Source organism: Phyllostomus hastatus, unplaced genomic scaffold (genome assembly GCF_019186645.2).
Source record: "Phyllostomus hastatus isolate PE091 unplaced genomic scaffold, TTU_PhHast_1.1 phas_scaffold_129, whole genome shotgun sequence".
Classification (NCBI taxonomy): Eukaryota; Metazoa; Chordata; class Mammalia; order Chiroptera; family Phyllostomidae; genus Phyllostomus; species Phyllostomus hastatus.
In genome coordinates this window covers 7,368,301-7,392,730 of record NW_025334009.1, presented here as the reverse complement: position 1 = coordinate 7,392,730, position 24,430 = coordinate 7,368,301, and the positions used below count along the sequence as shown (strand labels likewise).

At 45.6% G+C, this 24,430-nt stretch overlaps 2 protein-coding genes across 3 annotated transcripts in view; one reads left to right on the top strand and one right to left on the bottom strand.

Moving 5' to 3' along the window:
- Nucleotides 1–3,012: 3,012 nt before the first annotated feature.
- Nucleotides 3,013–8,928, bottom strand: KIAA1143 (KIAA1143 ortholog). Its single transcript, XM_045856963.1, has 3 exons — nt 8,745–8,928; nt 4,946–5,090; nt 3,013–4,297 (listed from the first exon to the last, which is right to left on the bottom strand). The coding sequence occupies exons 1-3, from the start codon at nt 8,850–8,852 to the stop codon at nt 4,086–4,088; spliced, it is 465 nt and encodes a 154-aa protein (XP_045712919.1). The 5' UTR covers nt 8,853–8,928; the 3' UTR covers nt 3,013–4,085.
- Nucleotides 8,929–8,969: 41 nt separating this feature from the next.
- KIF15 (kinesin family member 15) overlaps nt 8,970–24,430 on the top strand; it is a 45,547-nt gene continuing 30,086 nt past the window's right edge. The window contains exons 1-8 of one of the 2 annotated variants that reach the window (XM_045856922.1): nt 8,970–9,132; nt 10,662–10,704; nt 11,211–11,391; nt 13,360–13,436; nt 17,571–17,608; nt 20,955–21,052; nt 21,958–22,137; nt 23,174–23,383. In XM_045856922.1, coding sequence (XP_045712878.1) covers nt 9,114–9,132; nt 10,662–10,704; nt 11,211–11,391; nt 13,360–13,436; nt 17,571–17,608; nt 20,955–21,052; nt 21,958–22,137; nt 23,174–23,383 — 846 coding nt within the window. In that variant the 5' untranslated portion in view covers nt 8,970–9,113. Of the gene's footprint in view, nt 9,133–10,661; nt 10,705–11,207; nt 11,392–13,359; nt 13,437–17,570; nt 17,609–20,954; nt 21,053–21,957; nt 22,138–23,173; nt 23,384–24,430 lie in introns of both variants that reach the window. The other variant, XM_045856921.1, reaches the window with a different exon arrangement.

Below are 24,430 nucleotides of genomic sequence, written 5' to 3'. Positions count from 1 at the left end.
GCTCAGCATTAGTTTTTGGGGTTTGTTTTTGGTTCTCAATGTATTTTTTCTCAGAAACAGTCTCGACGTTCCTGCACCATTACCACATCCCAGGATTTTGGCCTCCTCGGTATGGACACGGGTGCCCTTGAGAAGCCTGTCCTAGAAAAGGGCACCAGGAAGGCCTAGAAGGATCCTGGGCTCTGGAAGTGATGAGCCTTCTCAGTGCATCATCCGGTCGTGATGTCAGTATGACTTATTACTGGTGATGGTACCTTTGACCCTTCAGATTAGGTGGCATCTCTTGGGCTTCTCCACTGTGAAACCAGTAATTTCCCTTTTATAATAAGTATCTTGAGGAGACACACTTTGAGACTGTAAATATTCCACTTTTCAATATTTTTGGCTACTGATTTTGACCCCCTTTTTTTTTTTGACACTTTGATGAATCTATCCAACCTCACTTATATATTTGTTTCCTATATATGGCTGTTGTAACCGATTGTCACAAGCTTGGTGGCTTAGAGGAACAGAAATGCGTTCTCTGAGTTCCGGAAGCCAGAGGCTGTCAGGCTGAAGTCCGGGTGCGGATAGGGCTGCACTCCCTCTGAAGACTTCGGGAGACTGTGTTCCTTGTTTCTTCCGGCTGCTGGCGGCTGCTGGCACACTTCGGCTTGTAGCCGCACCCTTCCAGTCTCTGCCTGTCTTCACGTTGCCTGCTCTGTGTCTGACCTCCCTCTGCCTGCTGCCTTTTAGATAATCTAGTGTTACCTATTGACCTCAAGAGCTTTAAGTTGAACACATCTGCAAAAACTTCACCATGGAGACATTCACAGGTTCCAGGGCGTGGGACCTATCTCTTTGGAGGCCGCCGTCCAGGCTGCAACCTATTACTGTGGAATTTGCCAAGTGGTGATTTTTCTGTTTCCATCATTCCTGCTTTTCTCACACTTGTTTAATAGTTGATTGATTTATAGCTGGAAGAATTTTTATTATGTGAGTTGCAGTCTACTATTAGCTTTTATTTTCTTGTTCAAGTCGTTTCAGATTTGGCCATTGGTAATCAGCATTCTATAAAGACCTACCCCTTCTCCCTCACTTACGTCCCTTTGACACGCCCCCATTCTTCTCTGCGTACCTTCTCTCTTTCGGGCACAAGGTGTTCCAGGCTCTTTTTGCTCTCCTTGCCTCCACGCAGGGATCACCTTATTGGCCTGCCTGTCTAGCCCTGCTCATATGCTCCCTTCCTGAGGGGCAGTAGGGGAGTACAGTCTTCTCTGGCCCCAAATCCATCTTTCTCAGCAAAAGAGATCCTGCCGTTAGCTGAACCCAGTGTTCTTAGAAACAGTTTACAGAAGGTGAAGCAGTTTTCCTGAGGCTGCTCAGCAGAGCTCACGGGCCACCGTATCTTGGTCTTTCATCACACGATGTGCTTCCTGGCTGGTAACTCTTACACTTGTATGGTTAGAAATGTTACTATGGTAAAGGCTTCAATATGAAAAATTCCAAGATTAAAGACCTTCTGCTCTGGCTGAGTAGCTCAGTTGGTTAGAGTGTTGCCCCGATATACCACAAGGCTGCAGGTTTGGCCCCCAGTCAGGGCATATGTGGGAATCAACCAGTGAGTGCATAAATGAGTGGAACAACGAATTTGTCTTTCTCCCCCTCCCTCTCTCTAAAAATCAATTAATAAAATTAAAAGAAAAAGATTTAAGACCTTTTAAATGGTCTCTCTTATTTTTTAAATTTTTTAATTTCACTTACTGTGATTCTAATAAATCGGCTTTTTATCAGCATTTCTCAAGTTTGAGTGAGCATCAGAACCACCTGGCAGGCCTGTTACAGAGAATTCTGGGTCCTGACCCAGCACTTCCAGATTCACGGGGCAAGGCCTGAGAGTTTGCATTTTTAAGTTCCCAAGGTGTGCTGAGCCAGCAGTCCTGGACCCACACCTTTAAGAACCACTGGTCTGTTAACAAACAAAACAACCATAATCTACCACCCCCAATGAAATAAACACATCAGAGAAACAGTCTCATTCATTCTAACTATATTTATAATCCTCTTAACAGTCTTGGTATTGTTCTGGGTACTGAGGATATAGTGGTAAATAAAACAAAGTCTCCGCCCTCAAGATTCCCACCTCTAGGTGAAGACATTAAAACTCACAGTAATTAAAACAGTGTGATGTTGGTACGAGTAGACAGCAATGATGCAGACCAGGAAAATACTTGGCTTATGTAACAAGTGAGTGTAACATTAAGGACAGTGCTGCAGAACGCCTTCGGGCCTCGGTTAGATAGCTAAGAGACAATCTCAGGGCTCCCAGCCCACTCACACGAGTTGCTTGTGAGTATTCTTTACACTAGTTCTGAAAAGGGGGAGAGGTAAATGTGGTACCAAATTCACTACTGGATGCTCTGAAATTCGTAACTCCTGATGGCTGGGCCGGTGAAGGTTCTGGCTGACTCGCAGTAATAAGGAAAATTGTCAGGACATTAAGCGGGATCTTGAAAGGCTCTGGCTTTTCTGTGTTTCTCCCTTTCCCTCCCCCAAACTGGAGAAATCTCCCATTCGGACGGCCTTTCCAGTAAGTGAGAAATAGATAAGGTCCTAGAATTATTAATCATCCAAGAAAAAAGGTATATACCAAAATAAACTCCGGAGGGAACAAAGTTTAAAATGTAAAAAATAAAAACAAAGAACAAGAGAATCCAAGTAATCCAAGTGATTCTTTATCTGATACAGAGACCAACAACAAAAAAGACATAGATTACATAATTTACAAGTTAGTAAGAAAAATATCACTCTACGAATGGAAAATCAACAAGAAATTAATTGGACAAAGAAATACAAAATGGTCTGTTAAATATGAAAAACAGCTTAGTTTCCCTGGTAAATCGAAGAAAATGTCAATGGAATTAAACTAGTAGTAAACACCATTTGCTTTCTTTCTTTTTTTTTTTTTACCTTTTTTAAAGATTTTATTTATTTTTAGAGAGGGAAGGGAGGGAGAAAGAGAGAGGGAGATCATCAATGTGCGGTTGCTGGGGGCTGTGGCCTGCAACCCGGGCGTGTGCCCTCACTGGGAATCGAACCTGCAACACTTTGATTCGCAGCCCGTGCTCAATCCACTGAGCTACGCCAGCCAGGGCTCGTAAACACCATTTTCAGTACATCAAATTGACAGAAATGAAAAGACCAGTTCTAGCCCATGGCTGGTGCACTGTTATCATGGATAAGGCAAAGTGTAAATGGTAAAAATCTCTTTAGAAAGCAATTTGAAAGTAAGCATTAAAAGCTTTAAAACTATTCAAATACTTTTCACAATAGATGTAAATTAAACCATTATGCTGTATGCCTTAAACTTACAGTGATTTATGCCTTTTTCTCAATAAAACTGGACAAAGGTTCACGCTCACCAAATCTGTCCTTTTGTATCAAAAGACCTAGTAGCTTTATTAAGCAGACTTCCGCTTATATTTCTCTTTTTAGTTTTACCAATGACAGTCCCCATGTTACACATTAGACCCTGATTTGTATCGAGATCATTTGTATTAGATCCTTACCTGTACAAGACCCACCTGTATCTCATAACCTGCCAGAACTCTCATGCGGCTACTGTTAGCAGGAGGTAGGGAAGTATTCTTAACCAGACACATTATGGTCTCTCCCACCCAAAGTGGGGTTTTGCTAATGAGAAAGATACAATAAGGGACCTTTTAATTTCAAAATTAAATTAATGTAGCCATTAATGTTAGATGTTTGAATTTTACTAACCTGGAAAAATACTCAAAATAGAATGTCAAGGGAGAAGCAGGATAGGGGACATAATACCATCTCAATTTTGTTAAATTATAACTTACATACATACACACCCCAGACGGGAATTAACAGTGTTAATACTGTACTAGCTAATGTCTACAGATTTAGCATTTCAAGTCAAAGGAAAGGAGTAGTGATGAATAGACAAAGTTTTTATCTTATTTTTTTTTGCATTTTAAAATTTTCCATAATGCACTTGTATTATCTTTATAATAGGAAAATATTATTTTTAAAAACACCCCAAATGCTCATAAAGACTAAGTCCAAAATGCTTATACTTATTAATTTTCATCGTCACTGTCAAAAGAAAGGAGGCTACTGTTTTTGATTTGCTTTTGTGAGTTCTTTTTAACTGGTTCCTGCTTATTTATTTCATCTTCGCTTGTCTTTTTCTTTTTTGAGCTTGCTGTTAAACCTGAGTATTTTTCATCTGGGGAACGCTTGACTGGTTTTCGATACATGATTCTTCCATCAGCTGAAGCTGGTTCTTCATCTGCAGCAAAAACAAAGTTACAGGACTTTTTTCTACTCACTGTTTTGCCTTTATCAGAGAGTCATATGACAAGAAAACTTTGGACCATATTTAAGGAAAATCTGGACGCAGTTCAGTTTGGTCTTCCCCACGGCCGCCACTCCGTGCAGACCCTGGGTGAAAACTCACCGCCCCGCCGCCCCATGATACTGCCGTCCTTGCTGCATTCCAGCTAGGCTGTGTTTTTAACGATTTTGAAAAGTGACTTTAACTCCATTTTCCCCTAAAGCAATGTAATACATAGTTACAGAGAGTAAAACATATACTACATAGCATGCCACACTTCAGGCACTAATTACATAGATCTCTGTTGACTAGTTTATGAACCTAACCACCTATTTTTTTAAGGAACAAAATGTTTTTACTTAAATTCACACTTAATCCTCATAACAACCCCAAAAGGCAGGCACACTTGTTGTCCCCATTTTACAGATGAGGTCACCAAGGTTGAAAGGTGAAATAACTTGAACAAGGTCACACACCTGGCACGTGTGAAAGCCAAGGTTGAACCTAGGACCGCGTCCTTCAAACGTACCGCAGTATTATATAAAGTAATTTCATACTCTGGCTCCTTAAATTGTTAAAAAGACCGATTACACTCAGACTCACCTGCTTTGGCAGCCTTTATTTCTGCTTTAATTTTCATGACTTCTTCAGCTGACAGGTCTCCCTTTTTTAAAACCACCACTTGAGGCTGTTCATCTTCTTTGTCACTGTGGTCACCATCTTCATCTGGGAGCTGAGGCTGGATTCTCTAGGGGACAGCAACACAGACACGATTTGTAGGTCACCGACCCTGAACCAAATACAACCGCTAACCGCTGTCTCTGAGAAACTGTAATTACTAAGGTCAGAAAGGTAACTTTATTGACTAAATGTGTTTGGCAATGAATTTTGAAGTCACTCTTAAGAGCCTAACCTGCCAGGTAGGGAAGCGGCTGGCTGCCAGATACCCCGGGGTGCCCACGCCATGGGATTAGTCTCCCTCTCGGCAGGACCCCAGCGGCAGTGCCCAGTGTGGGGGGGCCCTCTGCTTCGCCCACTGCCGGGCCTCCCAGCCTGCTCAGGACAGTGCAGAACCACATCACTTGTCTCTGCTCTTTGTCAGCCCTTGCCACTGCCATCTCTTCTCAAACTGGGACCAAAAAATAAACACCACCAAGTACAGAAAGCAGCAGTAAAAGGTACTCTTTCTCCCGCCTCTGCTCGTCTCTGGTTTAGGAGGTACCCTATCAGCCGTGCTCTGAGCGTGTAAAAACACGGAGGTACACAAAGCGCTGTGTGTATGCACAGGTCACTGTACATGCTGCTATATGATGTGCTTTCATTTTAAAAAAGATTTTATGTATTTATTTATTTTTTAGAGAGAGGGGGAGGGAGGGAGAAGGAGAGAGAGAAACACTGATGCGAGAGAGAAGCACCGATGGGTTGTCTTTTGCACACGTCCCACCCGGAGATCACCTGCCAGCCAGGCACGTGCCCCGACCTGGAACCGAACCGGTGACTTTTCAGTATGCAGCCAGGGCTGATGTGCTTCCTTCTCTTTTTAAATTATGAATTCTCCAAACATAAAAAGCATACAGAATGAGAACAGAAACCATGTACTCACTATATACACGTAACAGATGGTAACATTTAGCCAGTTGATTCAGGTTTTTTAAATATGTCGGATACCACAAAAGCCCCACCCCTAACTTTTTACTCAAACACTATCTTTGCACAATATAATACCTTGAGATACATATGGAAGGATCTATTTTTAAAAATCATTGCTGCCTACTTAATTATATACACGATCCCCTCCTGGTCTGACCAGTACATTGTAAATAAATTTTTTTGCTTGTTTCTAGGTTTTTCCCACTATGCTAAAAATTTTTCACGTGTTTTGGTTCACTTTTGCAAATTTACGTGTAAGATGGATTCACGGGAGTGGAACTGCTGGGTTGACTGAAAGTCTTGCACATGGTCACACATTATTCAAACAGCTTGTCAGTTCCCCTCTCACAGAGCCCTCCTTGTCCCCCACACAGGACAACAAAGCCCTGCTGCTCTGGCCTCGCCCTGTCACTGGAGAACTACCCTCCACCGCGCCCCCGGCCGCTGAGCTCCAGCCAGCTTTGGGTACTGCACATCCACAAACACATAAGCGCCTGGGCCTACCCTCCCTCTACAGTTCCCAGGGCCCAGAAAACCCCACTGACTTGCCTAACTGCTACTCAATCTCCGCCCTTGACCTAGATCCTCTAGAAGTGCCTCCCTGATGGCACCTGCCCCTCCTCACACTGCACAGAGCTCAAGGTAGCGTGCGTGTTACCAATGGTGTTTCCTCTCCGCCCCACTAAACGGCTGCCGGTATCTAAAAACACAGCCTCGTCAACAGCAGGGACAAGAAGTGTTTGCTGATCTGTTCTTGAACGACCAACAGGATGAAAAACGATGAACTTGACTCACAGGCACATTCGTCTATTTTGTCTACACCCCGTGTCTGCTCCATCGCCCGACAAGGGTATTCCCTCTAATGATACCCATTCACTGATTATGCATAAGTGCCGCCTATTGGTCTCTGAAAGTTTCCAATAAATGACCTCAAACAAGTAGGTAATCGATAACTACTGTAAGCCGAGGAAAGGGGAAAGTGCAATAAAATCATTCCTGCTGTTCATTACAATGAGAGAGAGAATCATTAAGCCTGACTTTTCGTTTATACGACTGGCTGGAAAACCAGAGAACAGTCCAAGGAACAGTGGCGGCCACCACTGATTAGCTCTCCAGAAGGCGGATAAGATGATGTAGAACTCAGTTGGTTATACAAGAAACTATTTTCTTTTTGTTAACAGATCACCAGAACGCTGATTATATTGCCAAACCGATTAAACATGAAGTTTCTTTCACAAACCAAGGAAAGTGGGTCATCTCTTTAAGGAAAAATCTGTTGACTAAATAAGCCCAAACCACTGGTATTGCTTGGAAAGCTCTTCCTTCCAGAGTTCTCCTGAGTCGGCGGTCCGAACTGTAGTCGTTAAGGCGTTAACCATGAAACACGATCATCACCAGCTCTCCGGCGAACTAGAAACTCGGCTCTCACATTTTCGGCGTTGCTGAATCCATGTCCCTTTCTCAAACCTCATGCCCTGTGCCACCAGGCCCGTTTCTGGTCCTGGGAATCAGTCACTCCCTGGTCCTGTCGCCCCTAACCAAAAACGGCTCGTCGCCTACTGAGTAGTCCACGTGGCCTCACCTCCGGCAGCCCCTCAATCACCTTTACACACCTCCCACAACTCACCCCCTCTACACTCTACCCCTGCTGCTCCTTCCATCCCTACCTGCTGACCTAGCCACACTCTGCATCCAGTCGAAATATCCCCTCCTCCATGAAGCCTGGCCTGATGACAAGCAGAGTCATCTAACCAATGTAACTTGTCACCCACTGCAGTGCCAGGCCCTGTGCTAGGTGGTGGGGAGAATCAGAGGCACTAAGATACTAACACAGGAGCAAGTAATTGCGATGCAAAACCATATGAATGATTACAGATGATATGGACAAAGTGAAGGAGAGAAGAGGAAAAACTGGGGGAGCTTCAAAAAGCGTCCGAGGCCGTGACCTCTGAAGGCAGAGATGAGGCAGGCAGGGAGGGGTTAAAGAATATGGCATTTGGGGATCCCATCTCTTGGTCCTTTCGGAGCCAGGAAGAGTGCCTGGGTTTAGCACATACTCACTGAACTGAGGAATTTCGCATAAGTCAGTCTGTCTCTTAAGCTCTAAGTGCCTTGAGGGGTGGGTCTTAGTGCAAGTGCCAGACGCGAAGTGCTACTAAATAAGTAAATTCTTTATTTCTCCACACACCCCCTGAGCCCAACAGTCTCTTCCCAGCAGGGGGACAGGTTTGGGTGTGAACCAGTTAGGGTTGAAGCCTGGGAGGGCTCCAAAGTTGACCCACTGATCCCACCCCTAAACTATCCAGATGTGGCATTTGCATCCTTTTTCACTAACGTAACAGCAAAGCACAGGATCAGATCCAGAGCATCCCTCCGAAGATGCTGCAGACTCAAGGCCTACGACATCGGGTCATTTCAGCAAGTGGCCTCAGTTTACCTGGAAAGCCGAACGACACTACCATCCGCGCTGCTAACTTTGGGTTTGGGAATAAGCGAGTGAGAGCCAGGAAAGGGATCTTTCTTCGCCCGCTCCCAGGGACGAGGCGCTCTACCTGCGTCCAGGCGTTGTCGAGAACTGAGCAGCCCCCTAAGAATGATAAAGAGTTCCCTGGGCACAAGAGGCTGTAGTCGTTCGACCAGCCGGGGGTCCGAGGCCCCGTGGGATCGAGGGCCGGCGCGGTGAGACGAGCGACCTGTCAATACCCGGCCTCCCAGGCCGAGCAGATGCCGGAAGTGGCGGGGCGGGGCTCACCTTGGTCTCCACGGTGGGCCCTTCCCTGTAGCCGACGCGCTCCTTGAAGCGGGCCAGGAACGCCGGCTCGGCGGGCCGCACGTAGGACACCTGGTTCCGTTTGCTCATGGTGGCTCAGGAGAAGACCGGTTCTCCCCGCGTCGCCTCCAGATCGTGCAGGGGCGACGGCGCCCATCGTGACGTCACGCCGGCCCAGCCTCCTTGGCGCGCGGCCGGGCAACATGGCGGCCTCGGGGCTTGCGTCAACGTCCGAAGAGGGCGCCAAATTCAAATTCGCGGCCATCTTGAGCGAGCGCAATCCCGGCTCGCTGCGCACCTGCAGGTGTGCGCAACCCTGCGTTGGCCTCGGGATCCGGGGGTGAGGGCGCCATGGCGCCCGGCTCCAAAAGTAAGTACGGAGCCCCGGGCGTCGTCGCCCAGTCCTGCCCCCGCCCCCAAATACTGGGTGGGAAGAATGGCCGCCCCCCGCCTCCCGCTGGGTCCCCCGCTGGGTGTGGAAGGCGGGAGCCACCTGCGCGGCTCAGAGCGCTTGGAATCTCCTCGTCCCTTAAAGACCCTGAGGGAACAGCTGTCTTCCCTTGGGCCGGGCAGGGGACCAGACGCGGAGCTGCCCCGGAGCGAGGCTCGCTCTTCCTTCCCTCCCCGCGCGTTTTGCAGCCGTCCTCTTCCCGCGTCCCGGCCGGGCCGCCTCTCCCGGTTCCCTCGCCTGAGGCTCGGCCCCGGCTGTCACCACCTTCCGCGTCTGTCCTCACTCTCGCCTCCCGAAGGGGCGAACGGGACCGTGGTCCCAGCACGTCTTTCCCCTGGGAGGGCTGTAGACTCGCAATGCACGGAGCCACCCGAGCCAGGGCGGACGTTCACCTTTCTCACGGCATTTTCCAAAAATTTCTTCACTTGATTTCTCTTCCTTTGCTGTGTGCCCTTAGGACCATTTCTAGAGGCTTTAAACGGTTTTTATTTATTTATTTTTTATTGCACTAGTTCCGCTGGGCAATGTGTCAGTGGAATTCCTCCCACTGTCGTGCTAGACGTTGATCTCGGACATCTTTTTTTTTTTTTTAAACATTTTATTTGTCTTTAGAGGGAGGGGAAAGGAAAGGGACGGAGAGGGAGAGAAACTCGATCGGTTGCCTCACTCCCACCGCCGACCAGGGACCTGGCCCGGCGCCCTGTCACTTCACGGGACAGCGCTCAGAAACCACTGAGCCGCGCCAGGCAGGGCTCTGGCTTTTTAAACGGCTTTTTAAAAAACAGAATCGCACTGCCTGCTGGTGGAGAATAGGTGGGAGTCGGGCGGTGAGGGAATGAGAGAAGCGGGGAGACGGGCTGTTGCAGTCACCCAGGTAGGGGACGTTGCTGGCTTGATTCCACGTGGGCGCGGCGGTGGGTTTGACAAGTTGCAGGGTTCCCGGTGTATTTTGGAGGTAGGTCCAGGACCGGCTCACAGACCGGGTACGGGTATGAGAAGGGAGTGGTTCGCAGTGACAGGTTTGGGCCCGCGGAGCTGGAAAGGCGCAGTTGTCATTAATTGAGATGGAGAAGCGTGGCGGCGGTGGGGTGGGGACGATCCGGAGCTCGGTTTTGGACACATTAAGTTTGAAACCTTGCCTATTGGACATCGAACTGGAGACGTCAAGTAGGCGATAAATGTGGTTCCAGGAGGAAGTTTAAATCTGGGAATCACCAGTATACGCACTGCACTTAGAACCGGGAGACTGGGCGTCGTCAGCGGTGGAGTGGGCGTGGGCAGAGCAGAGCAAGGCCAAGGTCAGGGCCCGGGGCACCTGCTGGCAGGAAACCCGGGAGCTGAGGAGACTGAGGAGGAGGGTCAGCACCTGCGGAGCAGGCCGGATGGAAACGCGGGTTTTTATGCTGCACTTTTAAACACCTTTGATGACATCTTATCTTTTTTCCTAGATGAGTTACGCAGTGTGACAAATTGTCAGTCTAACCAGCCAAGGTAAGGAAAAATCTTGTCAGTGACACCAAAAACAATTAGGGATGTAGTTTTCCTAAAAGAACCATTTAGCATAGTAAGGGTACTTGAAAGGTGCTTATTTCAGAATGAAGCTTGGACCTTGGCCACTTAGAAGTATCACATCTCCCCAGCCCCTGCCCTCGTACCTTCCAGGCTGGAGGATGGAATCGGTAGCGTACTTCTCCCCTGGGTGACTCATCGTGTTATTGCTGTTGGAGGGAGATTAGGGACAAGCAGTGCTCGGAGCTCCTTGGAATCAACTCCCTGCGAGCTGATTTCAAAAACAGGCTTGTGAAGATGAGGGTCCTGAAGCGAAGGGGTAAAGGGGGCGGGTCCCGCGGGACAGTTACAGGAGGGGAATGGGGTAAATCGTGGGCGTGGTTGGGGGACTCTCAGTATCGGAACACTGCAGGCGATATGAGCCTCAGATCCTTCCTTAGTGTTCTTCGCCCCGGTGAACTCGCCTGCTGCATTTTTGTCTTTAGCAGTGAAGGGGATGCCATCAAAGTCTTTGTGCGGATTCGGCCCCCCGCGGAGGGTTCCGGATCAGCCGATGGAGAGCAGAACGCGTGCGTGTCCGCGCTCTCCTCCACGACGCTCCGGCTGCACTCCAACCCCGAGCCCCGGACCTTCACCTTCGATCACGTGGCTGGCATGGACGCTACTCAGGTAGGGGTGGTCTCGGACCTTACCTTTCCATTGGGAACATGTAAGTCTGTTGTTTGTGAGGGCTTTGTTTCTGGTCTGTTTAGTTTGATAGCTCTCAGATAAGGCAAGCATTCCACAAATATTTTAAATTTAATTTTATTAAATAATTTTTCTTCTTTCATAAACCAGAACGACAAGCCTGCTTCCCTGCCCCTGTCCATCCAGTGACGGTGGTCAGTGAAGCTGTGCTTTTCAGAGCCTCCCAGATGATTGATCCGCACAGCGGGGCTGCCTGGTATAAGGGGCGTGTCTTAGTCAGCACTGGCAATTGTAGCAAAAGTATCGTAACTCAGTGTCCCAAACAAAAAACACTCATTATTCATAGTTCCTGGAGGTTGGGAATCCCAAGCTATCAAGGCCAGGAGGTCCAGGGTCTGGTGAGGACTCCTTCCTGGCTTGTAGACACCTGCCTCCTCACTGTGGTCCCCGGTGGAGAGATGGAGGGGCAGGGAGAGAATGGGAGAGTAAGGGAGGGGAGGAGACCTAACCACCTCTCAAAGCCCTTCTCCAAATACCATCTCATTGGGGATCAGGGGTTCAACATATGCATTTTGGGGAGGACACAAACAGTCAGTCCGTAACAGTGAGTGAGAGACTTGAGATTGCTGTGGTGTCAATAACTGCTTCTCCAATTAGGGACAATTTAGTTAACAGCAAGTCAGCACTGTCCAATAGAACTTTCTGCAGTGATGGACATGTTTTGTATTTGTACTGTCCATTACAGTAGTCTCTAGCCACGTATTGGCTATTTAAAGATTCAATAAAATTTAAAATTCAGTTTCTCAGGTGAAGCAGCCATCTGATGACCTGACTTAAATGTTATTGAATTTTAGTTAACTTAACTTTAAATAGTCACATATGGCTAATGGCTGCTATACTGGACATCACAGCTCTTGATTACTCCCTGGACACATGAATGTATTTGGTGAGACATTTAGATCTTTAGTTGTTGTTGTTTTTGTTCCATCTAGGGCATGGCTGGGCAATGGAAATATAAAGTGAGGCACATGTATAATTTAAAACATTCTAGTAGCCACATAAAAAAATTAAACAAGACAGCCCTGGCCAGTGTGGCTCAATGGATCGAATGCCGACATGCAAACCCAAGGGTCGCCAGTTCAATTCCCAGTCAGGGTACATGACGGGGTTGCAGTCCAGGTCCCCAGTTGGGGACATGTGAGAGGCAACCACGCATTGATGTTTCTCTCCCTCTCTTTCTCCTTCCCTTCCCCTCTCTAAAAATAAATAAAATCTTTTAGAAAAGGGTAAAATTAATTTTAATTCTATATCTTATTTAACCCAGTATACCCAAAATATCCTTTCAACATGTAATCAGCATATTACAAGTTATTAACGAGGTACTTCCCTTTTCTTTTTTTCTTTTTTCTTTTCCCATGCTCAGCCTTCCAAATCAGGGGTGTGTGCTGCACTTACAGCACATCTCCGGTTGGAGTGGCCACACGCCAGGTGCTCGATGGCCACCTTTGGCTCATGGCTGCTGTATTAGACGGTGCAGGTCTAGGGGTTCGTGCTTTGTTGATAAAACTGCATCTACTTATATGTTACAATGAAAATAAAAATGAGATTCACGAGTACAAGCAGGCGAGAAAAGCACCAATGTATGTATCGAGCTCTACGTTTTGTGCTGATACAAGTGTAACCTCATGAGACATGCTGAACAAAGTTCTGTGTCCTGTCTCTACGTGAGCTGTAGATCTCCGGTAGCATGGATTAGTGGACATGAACATGTTCCAAGTTTTGTCAGTTTAGTGCTTCAGCCTTTTTTCTACAGCAGATAGAATACCCATGTTATCACAAATGTTAAAAAATTTAAGCATGCTACTTTTATTGTTATGTTTCAGGATGCAGTTTAGGAAAAATGTTTTTGTTTTTATGAAATGTTAACTTACTTGGTGCTTACCTTTGCAGGAGTCTGTGTTCTCAACCGTGGCCAAAGGCATTGTGGAGTCGTGCATGAGCGGCTACAACGGCACCATCTTTGCATAGTAAGTTGCTGAGTGTGTCCTTACGCAAGGTTACAATGACAAGTGCTCCCTGTGGCTGATGTAACAGAGTACCACAGACTCAGTGGTGAAACAACACAAATTTATTATCTCACAGTTCTCTAAGTCAGACGCTGGCAGGGCCTCACTGAGCTGAAATAAAGGTGTCAGCAGGGCTGCATTCCTTTCTGGAAGCTCTGGGGAAGAATCCATATTCTTCCCATGACAGGCCACTCACATCACTTGGCTCACGGCTCCCTTTCTCTGTCTTCAAACCCAGCAGTGTGCAACTTTGATGCTTCCGTAGTCAAGTCACCCTCTAACTAGAGATGGGACAGGTTCTCTAACTTTAAGGACTCATGATTAGATTGCTGCCACCTGCATAATCACCTGGAGAAGTGTGTCTACTTATAACAGGTTCTTGAATAACACCATTTAGTTACAGCTTTGGTAAGATGCCATAGGAACTTAACTCTTGTATATTGATTAGCCTACGGTAAAACTGGTTTTGTTATGTGTCAGTTTCACTTATAGTTGCAGAACCTATTGACATAAGTGAGGACTTACTGTATTTGGAATTCTGTAAGGAAGATTCATCATACACATACACACACAGAGAAATACATACACACACACACACATATACATATGTTCAACCGCAGTATCCGTGTGAGAAACAAGTTTACCAAGTACAATGTTTATGTAGAGATCCTTTTATCTTTTTAAGCCTTACAATTTCCAGTCAAAGCCTCATGTTCCACGATTGCTTAGGTCAGCTCCTTCTCTGCCCGTCCTCCCCTGCGGTGCAGTTATGACACGCTCTTGCTGTGCAGTTAGGTGCATTCCGGGGCTCTGACGTCCTGGCTGGAGTGTTTGGCTTGTTGATTGAGTTTGCATACTCTGAAGTTCATCCTTTGTAGTGTTCAGTTGTGTGGCGTTTTCACAAATGCAGGCGGTCACGTGTTCACCACCCAGTACTGAAGAGAACATTCCTACCGTCTGTCTCCTCGGCAGTTGCCCACGCCCTTCTCCCACTCCCAACATCCGGGGTGTCACAATGTGTTCCACGTTCCTGCGTCTTTGCCCTCGTGGAGTGCCACATGAGGGGAATCACACTCTATGTAGCCTTCTGGATTGGCTTTTGTCTTCTTAGTGAAATGCATTTAGGATTCATCTATGTTGAAGGCATCAATAGTGTATTCCTGTTTTTCTGAATAGTATTTTATTTCATGGATGTACCACAGTTTGTTTATCCATTTTCTTGCTAAAGGATGTTTTGATTGCTTCCAGTTTTTAGTGATTATATGTAAAGTTGCTACAAATATTAGAATATTGGAGAGGCGATCCTGAATTTGTAAATGTTGGCAAGCCTTAGAATAATGCCAGAGACTTCATGTCTGGAGAGCATAAGCTGGAGGTGCAGAGAGCACTGAGACAACCTTGGCAGTTCTTCAAGGTGAATTTTAGTATCGTTTCGTACATAGAAATAACATTTGAATGTAGTTATTTTTTCCTTTTCTTCCAGTAATAGACTTTAAGCATTAAAATTTTGTAAAGCCGTTTAAAATTTTTATTTTTAATTATAATTGACATGCAATGTTTTATTAGTTTCAGATGTACAACATAGTGATTCAACATTTATATATCACAAGAAGTGACCACCACAATGTGTCCAGTACCCACCTGTTCCTGTACATAGTTATCACGATGTTATTGACTGTGTTCCCTATGCTGTGCTTTACACCTCCTTGACTTGTTTCCCCCCTTTTTGACCACCCCTAGCAATAGACTTGGTTTTTTCATCCTCACCCAAGGACATGCTTACTGATTTTAGAGAGAAGGGAAGGGAGGATGAAAGAGGGGAGAGAAACGATGTGAGAGAGAAACATCGGTCAGTTGCCTCTTGTACGTGCCCCAACCAGGGACCACTCTGCAGCCTAGGCATGTGCCCTGACCGGGAATGGAACCACGACCTTTTGGTTCACAGGATGACACTCCAGCCAGCTGAGCCACACGCACAGGCCAGGACCCTAGCAATAGACTTTTTTATTTTTATATTTTATTTTATTTTTAGAGAAAGGGGAAGGGTGGGAGAAAGAGAGAGAGAGAAACATCAGTTGCCTCTCCTACACACCCCATCCAAGACCAAACCCACCACCCAGGCATGTGCTCCTACTGGGAATTAAACCGGCAACCTTGCACTTTGCACTTTGAGGGACACCCAACCAGGCCACACTGGTCAGGGCCCTAGCAATAGACTTTTAAATTTTATTTCTAACTAGAGGTTTTTAATAGGATGGAGTGAATTATGTAATTCATTTGGAGTAGCTGATGTCTTTTGTGTATGTATGTGCCTTGATGCATCTACAGTTGGCTCAAAACACAAGAAAATGAAAAATAAATGAAGTTTAAAGCTTAACTTCATATTGTACATACATTTTTCCTTGAAAATTGGCCTTTGCCTTTTATAATTCTTTTTTTCTAAATCCCTGTCCTTTTTTTTTTTAAGATTTTATTTATTTATTTTTAGAGAAGGAAGGGAGGGAGAAAGAGAGAGAGAGAGAGACATCAGTGTGCGGTTGCTGGGGGCTGTGGCCTGCAACCCAGGCATGTGTCCTGACCAGGAATCGAACCTGCGATGCTTTGGTTCACAGCCCGCGCTCAATCCACTGAGCTACGCCAGCCAGGGCAGCCTTTTATAATTCTTTAATTGCATTCATCAGATTCTTTAATTGCATTCTTTAATGCAATTCTTTAATTGCATTCATAATTCTTTAATTGCATAACTAAATATTCTCTTGAGCAGCGAGGCATGTAGCTTTTCTCAGTTGTCTTCTCAAGAGAAGAAATATTTTTCTTTCCACTGAATTTTCTGAGTGGTAAAATTAAAAAATGAGTTTGAAGTTAACAGCTACTATTGCCAGAGGTTATATATCTTTAGAAGTCTTTTCTCTGAAGACCCTCTAGGCACACTAACCATAATGTTCAGTTTGGGGAGCACTAGTTAATAACTTAGTGGAAATGGCGTTTGGTAGTTGAGGGAAGACACGAAAAGCCCTTGGAGAGAAATGAGTGACTCGGCAGCGGGGCGAGCACACGTCCTGGTTTCCCCCGAGATTAACTGTCTAACTATCGGCGTGGTCCCCTTCGCTGCTCAGCAGGGGACTCGGCAGTCTCTGTTTCTCGTTCTGAGTTACCAGAGAACTTTCTTTCCTGCTTCCACGAGAAGGGTAAATAACTGGGCCATACTGTTTCCTAGCTTTCAGGGCACTGAACCAAAAAGTAAATTCAAAATCTTATATTTGTGCTATAAATCCCAGCTAAAGGCATTTGATACCCTGACGGACCTCCGTCTTCAACATAAGCTTTGAGTCTTTGTTATTCCTGTTCCTCAGGATAGCCGAGGAGCTGGGGCACTACACACAAACCCTCAGCCCGCAGCCCCGGCCGGGAAGCTCCGTTGGCGAGAGCATCGTCCTGACACGCCAAGGTTGGGGGTTCGGTGCCCAGTCGAGGTACATCCAAGGATCAACCAATGAATGCATACATGAGTGGAACAACAAATCAATGTTTCTCTCTCAAATCAATAACTAAAATGTAACTTAAAAAAAAAATAAGGCCTATAACATGAGGATTTTAAAAACTGCTTTATTTTTAAATGAAGACATTTTAGTATCTTAAAGGCAGAATTTAGGAAAGAAATTGCTGCATTATTTAGAACTGCAAACACTGGAAACAAAATCTAGTTTGTTCTGGATAAATAAATTACACATTAAGAATACTGTGCAGCTAAAAAAAATGAAGTAGACCTCTATCGACTTAGGAAAACATCTGAGGTACAATGTAGAGGAAAAAAACCAGACTGCCGAGCAGGCACAAGGGCATTGTCCCAGTGTTGTGCATGGAGACCCCGGTGGCTGTGTTGCGTGACCCGGAAGTGATTAAATAGACCACAGTGGGTAGCTCTGAAGGGGAGAGAAAGAAACTGGATTGTTCACTTTTTACCTAATGTAATTCAAAGAAAGGAAATCAGCTCTTTGGGGGGAAAGTTTATACCTAAGTAAACCATATTAAAGTAGGAGGGTAGTCGTACAAATTTCACACGCAAACATAATATATAACACATTCTTTTTACAGTGGACAGACTGGCTCAGGGAAAACATTCACGATGATGGGTAAGTAAATTAAAGATTAACAGTTGCTAGCTTAATCTACTCTTCCTGTGATGATAGCACCTGGCACGTTTCAGGGGGAAGGCATAATTTCTACACATTCGTAATGCGGACCTCATAAAATTGGGGGCAGTTCCCAGGCAGTCCAGTTTGAGTTCCATGACAGCAAAGTCCGTGTTTGCAGCTGTGTTCCCAGCGCAATGCCCAGCACAAAGCAGGTGCGCAGTCAGCAATCTCTGAGCTGTGTTCAGTGGGTTTTTATGTGTTTATATGCCTGCATAACCACTACCCAGGTGCAGATCCCACCCACCCAGCCCCCGAAGCAGGTGTTACTCTGACTTCTCTCGTTACTAGTTTTGCTTGTTCTTGAACTTGTAGAAATGGAACTTTACTGTATGTACCCTTCATGGGTGGCTTCTCTCTCTCAGCATCAACTTTCAGGATTCCTGTATATTATTGCCTGTTCTGTTGCTGTCTGTCATTGTATGAGTGTGCCACAGCTTTCCATTTTACTGTTGATAGACATTTGGATTGCCGAATTTTTCAGACTGTAAGACACACTGGACCATAAGACACACCCAGGTTTTAGAAAGGGAAAATAGGGAAAAAAGTTTTTTGAAGCAAAAAATGTGGTAAAATATTGAATAACATAAATAACATAGGCTACCGCCGCCCCTTGGGGGAGGGGGGCCCACACCCACACACAGAGAGCCAGGTAAGCTACATTCAGACTCTAAGATGCATCCCTTTTTTCCTCCCAAATTTGGGGGGGTGTGTCTTATAGTCCGAAAAATATGTTAATTCCAGTTTGGGCCCTATGAGTGATGCTGCTGTGAACATTTTTTCTTGTGTGCGTCTTTTAAAGTCATTTCTGTTGGATACATATCTAGGAGTGGAGTTGCTGGATCATGTATTTAGGTTAGTAAATAACTGCCAACAGTTTTCCAAAGTGATACATTGAGGTTACAGTGCTCCACATCCTTGTCCACACTTGATACTATCGGTTTGAAAATTTTAGCCATTCTTGAGCGTGTTTAGTATTCTCTCCAGTGTGTTTTATTGGCAATTCCCTGATGTCTAATAACAACTGAGCACCTTTCATATGCTTACTGGATATTTGACTAGCCTCTCTGTAAAATGCCCATTCAAGCCTTGTTTCCATTTAAAAAATTAACTTGTCTCTTTTTTTACTCATTCGTGGGCACTCTTTATAAAGTAGATATGGCCCTTTGTCTAAGATACAGAGTACAGATTTTTCTTTGGGTTTTTCATTTGTGTAAAGTTTTTTATTTCTGTGTGTCCAAAATTCAGAGTTTTTAAAAATAGCTTCTGAATTATAAGTAGTAATAAGGAAGGTCTCCCCCCTCTGATGTTACAACAATAAACAATTGAGTACTCAATACGCCGGGCACTCTTCCAGGCTCTGAGGGATCACTCCAATGCAAGGGAGTGTCGGGCTCTCTTGGAGCTTATATTCTCGGGGAGGGGCACAGTTATAAGCAAATAAATGTCTGGTAATTCTGCCAGAAGTAGTAAGAGCTACGAAGAGAAAAAAAAGAAGGTGGAAAAGAGCAAGGGGGTTGGGGGTAGGTGGGTCAGCAAAGGCCTCATAGGAGGTGACATTTAGATAGAATTACTAAGTGGAATGAGCGGGAACCATGAAACTATGTGGGAGGAGAATCTTCCAGTCAGAGGGACTGTAAACGCACAGGCTTTGAGATGGGAGCCAGTGGAAGAGTATTCGAGGAGCAGCAGGAAGGCCCCTGGCCCCTGGGTGGAGTTTTCCAGAATTTGGGGCTAATAGGGAGGCTGGAGTTGTAACCTGAAGCCAGGTCCTGGAGGGACTGGCAAGGATTTTGGGTTTTGTTATGCCTGTGATGTACAGTCCTTGGAAGGATTTGTTTGTTTATTTGTTCATTTGTTTTTAAAGAATTACACATGTGAGCCCTGGCTGGCTTAGCTCAGTGGATTGAGCGCGGGCTGGGAACCAAAGTGTCCCAGGTTCGATTCCCAGCCAGGGTACATTCCTGGATTGCAGGCCATAACCCCCAGCAACCGCACACTGATGTTTCTCTCTCTCTCTCTCTCTCTCTCTCTCTCTCTCTCTCTCTCTCTCTCTCTCCCTCTCCCTCTCTCCCCCACTCCCTCCCTTCCCTCTCTAAAAATAAATAAATAAAATATTTTTTTAAAATTAAAAAAGAATTACACATGTGATTAAAAGGGTTACTTCAGGCATTAAAAGGATGTGTGATTAATAGGATAGCTTCAGGCAGCTGGCTGGAACAAAGACGCGGGAGGGGCCTGCGTGGGAGCAGGGTGAGGAGCGAGGGCAGTGGAGTCAAGGCCGGATGGTGGAGGGGACGGACGAGTGTGTGGGACCTCTCTACATTGCTTACCAGAAAATGTTGTAAAACTAGCTGCACACTCTCATATTTGTCCTTTTTGTTCATTTTTTTTCTACCACTGTGATATATATTTTTAAGGCACAGTTTACAAGGACTATTTAATATATTCCAGGTATAGCACACCAAGACAATGATACTATTTAAAATTTTTTATGTGCCTTTCTTGTATACACCAGTCTTTTGTTAGTTCCTTTGGTCTCTAAGGCATATTAAAATTTGTAATAACTCCTGGATCCTTTCTAGTTACAATTTTTTTCTGGTGTATATCGCTAAAGCAGAATTAGTGTTCTGTAAAACCCTGCCATTCACACATCCACTCACATCTTCCCCTTTCCCCAATGTTAACAGCATAGAGACAGGCGTACTCTGCATCGTTCTGTCTCCACAGAAATCTTTTCAAATATTCCTATAGTATCTTTCTGACCAGCTTGGCTTTTACTGCCAAAGTTAAAAGATACTAGCTAATGCTAATTTTCAGTAGTAACCTATGAGGTAGTTAATACCATTATCATTCCATTTTATAGTCAGGAACCCTGAGAGAAGTAACTAGCCTATGACCACACAGCCAGTGTGAACAGGTCAGCCCACGAGACTGAGTGCACATGTAACAAGTGAAGTACAGTTATTTGGTATTTCTGCTCATTTTGGTACCTGGAAGGAGGAAAAACTACAAGCTTAGTACATCTAGATGGCTTTATAAATTTGTTAACAACTACTCTTTACAGTGGTTAGTGGTTATTGTGGGTTTTTCTCTCAGTCCCACTGATAGGTTCTACTACGTGATCTTTCAGGCTCAAATTTAACTTATTTGGCGTCACAGGTAGGAAACTGATTATGTAATGTGTAATCTTATTTCTGTCTAAGTTGCCTTTTAGTGTTGTCATTTTGAAGGACTCTTGTATTAAGAACTAAAATGAACAGCTATATATTTTACATTTTTTTAGGACCATCTGAATCTGACAATTTTTCTCATAACTTGAGAGGAGTAATCCCACGAAGTTTTGAATATTTGTTTTCCTTAATTGATCGTGAAAAAGATAAGGTAAAACTTCCTGTAAAAAAAAGAGCATTCTATTTTGAGAAGTTAGCTCCTAGTCATAATACATGGAGGGGATGGTACTTGACAATGTGGACAGGCTGGTGTTTTTATTTGCTAAAAGCTTTCAGTTTATAAAACATGTATCATCCATGAACCCAGATTGCTGGTTTCAAGGAAGAATGTAGTGCTTCCCAGGCTTTCAGATTTTGCAAGAGGGAAATCCTAAAGAAAACAGGTTCACTGAGCTTCATCACCTACCTTTACCTAAGCTCACGACCAACTGCAGGTGTTTGTAGGTCCTCAGGACATCCAGTAGTGACAGGTCCTTCGGTACCCGCCTTGCTGCACCTGCTACCACCTGTGATCTCCTTGCTCACGTGTGGTGTGGCTCCATTACCCTGGGGATGTGGGCGCGTGCGCACACACACACATTTATTCCTTTACGGAAACTTCCTAACCACTGCAGTTAGATACACACATGGCCAGCGAAATGTTTAGCACCATGCATTTCTGTGGTGAAAAATTCAATAGAGCCCTGGCTGGTGTGGCTCAGTGGACTGAGTGCTGGCCTGTGGACCAAAAGGTGACTGGTTCGATTCCCAGTCAGGGCACATGCCAGGGTTGTGAGCCAGGTCCCCAGTTGGTGTGTGAGAGGCAACTGATAGATGTTTCTTTCACAGGTCAGTGTTTTTCTCTCCCTCTCTTTCTCCCTACCCCCCTAAAAATTCATAAAATATTTTTTAAAGTTTCAGAAGGGAGGTTTAAATTGGCATTTAGGTATCTTTTATGGTATAAAGGATAAGATTGTAGAAAATTTACACTCGTGAAGCAAGTGAAAGAGTAATGCTCATGAAAGACAAGGGTGCGTGCACAAAAACAATACACCTAAACCAGGCTTCTCTGTTCAGGCTGGAGCTGGGAAGAGCTTCCTGTGTAAGTGCTCCTTCATTGAGATCTACAACGAGCAGATCTACGACCTGCTGGACTCTGCATCGGCTGGACTGTACTTAAGGGAGCACATCAAGAAGGGGGTCTTTGTCGTCGGAGCGGTGGAGCAGGTGGTGACCTCGGCTGCTGGGGCCTACCAGGTACCCAGACTGGAGCGTCTCGACCCTTAGACACGGACACAGGCTGTGAGATGCGCCTTGATCTCAGCAAAAGCGAGAACTGAGCTACTAAAAATATTCTGTAAAGACAGAACACAGGATATGCATGAGAAGAAAAGAACAAAGTGTGGCAGTGTTTTATAGATCTCCCCCTCGTTAGAACAGGACTTTGTACCTCTTGATTTTGCACTATTTGGGTGCTGTTCATTCCAGCCTGGCACTCTTACGAACCATCCTGGATGACATGGGGACATTTCATAGTGTCCGTATTTCTGTAGTGGGTCCTCCTGGGAGCTGCTGCTTTGAGGAGCCACAGTGATCTGTGTTCTCCAAACCAGCTGCACAGACCGTGTCCTTGCTGCTCCAAACAGAGTCCTCAGACTGGGAGTACCGCCTGGGAGCTTGCTTCAAATGCAGAATCTGAGGCCTTACCTTCCATCTACCAAATCAGAATATGAACTTTAACAGGATCCCCAAGTGCTTAGTATGCGTATTACAGATTGAGATGTCCTGAGCTTTGAAAAGGCTCAGTTGGCTGCAGACCACACAACTAGTGAATAGTAGAACCAGGGCTTGACCTCATGTTCGTCTGGTTCCAGAGCCTGCAGGCTGACCCTTCGTGTGTCCTGCTTGTCATAGGGAGCAGGGAAGGAGAGCCAATACTTGGTGGGCTGAAAGTTGACTAGGCTGGGGGCGTGGAAGTCATTCAGAGATTTGTATTGTCTAGCTTTCTCATCGTCTAGGGAAAGAAAGGGTTCAGAGAGATTTTGTGATTTGCATTAAGTTAACACAGCAAATGGCAAAACCGGTTCTAGATCCTGTGCCTGCCTTCTAGCTCCCTATTTGTTATCTTCCATAGCACGGAGAGGGGCCAGAAAGGAAAGGGAAAGGAAACCACCTTGCGTGTATTCCTTGAGAGATCAGCATTTTTTCTCAGTGCTTTTTACAGTTTCACACTGATGGTTTTGGCTGTTGTGACCACTTGGAGGCCGTGCTGATATGTTTTCCCTCTGCCTAGGTGTTGTCTGGAGGATGGAGAAACAGGCGTGTGGCATCGACGTCGATGAACAGAGAGTCCTCGAGGTCTCATGCAGTCTTCACAGTTACAATCGAGTCGATGGAGAAAAGCAACGAGACCGTGAACATCCGAACCTCCCTGCTCAACCTGGTGGATTTAGCAGGATCTGAAAGACAGAAGGACACCCATGCAGAAGGGATGAGGTTGAAGGTAAGAATGGAATCATGGTCTTCAGCTGAACTTGCGTGCGAAATCTTATTAGAAGTCAATGCCAAGTTAGGTGTTGTGAGGGCTACAAAGGAATAGGAAATTGTAAAAGATATAGAAGTTTTTGTTAGGTAGGATCATACATAGGACAAGTCTGTCAGTAGCAGGACTATTTGAATTCGTGCCACAGGGGATGATACAGCGCAAGTGGCAGCAGGGGCCAGAGGGAAAGGGATGTGGCAGGGGCTGCCTGGGGGGAGCGTGGGAAAAGAGCACTCCGAGCTGTGTTCTCAAAGGGGCCAGGGATTTGGGCAGGGAGGGCGGAGTGCGGACACGTGCCCCACTGGGCAACGTCTTACGTGTTACTGTGGATGCAACGTGAGTTTGGCACTTCAGCGTAGATCAGTGGGTGGCTGGGCAGGAGGCACAAGTCAGCCAAGGTCACTGAGGACAAGTGCCTGGCAGGTCTGCTCTCAACTCTCTAAACACCGAGAGACGCACGTTTTGAGTGAGTTCCCGTAGAAAGCCTCTTCTGTACTGATTTAGCCATCTGGCCCGCCACTGCCAGGTTCGTGAGCAGGAGCCTGGAGAGAAAGAGCAACCGTGCAGTTTCGTTCTTCAGCGGTGAGGGCTCATCACCCAGGTGTAGGCCAGGGTGTTAACAGTGGGGTCAGACGTTCTCTGCCCTAAGCATTGCCGGCGTGTATATATGTGTTGTCCATAAGGATCTGTGGACTCTACAGGATGCTCACATGTTAGGGCTGGGGACAGACAGTCGGAAATGGTGGAGGAGAGTCTGCTTTTTGCATTATAAGCAAGGATTTGAGCCTCCTGAGCTCTGAAGCAGTTCGGGGGAATCTCTGGCTTGTTCGTATTGAGATATGAAGCAAAGAGAAAGCGTACGTTTATAGTGGGACATATGCTAGGCCTCTTCTAAATGCTTTATATATATATTCACTCACTTAACCTTCCCAACAACTCTGGGAAGTAGGTACTGTAATCGTTTCTGTATAAAGAAACTGAAGTAAGTCCTTCTGGAGCGCACAGCTA

What these genes read in the sequence shown, in the direction of transcription:
- KIAA1143 (XM_045856963.1), bottom strand. Translation starts at nt 8,852, where the DNA reads ATGAGCAAACGGAACCAGGTGTCCTACGTGCGGCCCGCCGAGCCGGCG. An exon ending in GGCCCACCGTGGAGACCAAG is followed by an intron (nt 5,091 to 8,744) that starts GTGAGCCCCGCC and finishes GCTGTCCCCTAG; the next exon opens with AGAATCCAGCCTCAGCTCCC. An exon ending in AATAAAGGCTGCCAAAGCAG is followed by an intron (nt 4,298 to 4,945) that starts GTGAGTCTGAGT and finishes TTTTTGCTGCAG; the next exon opens with ATGAAGAACCAGCTTCAGCT.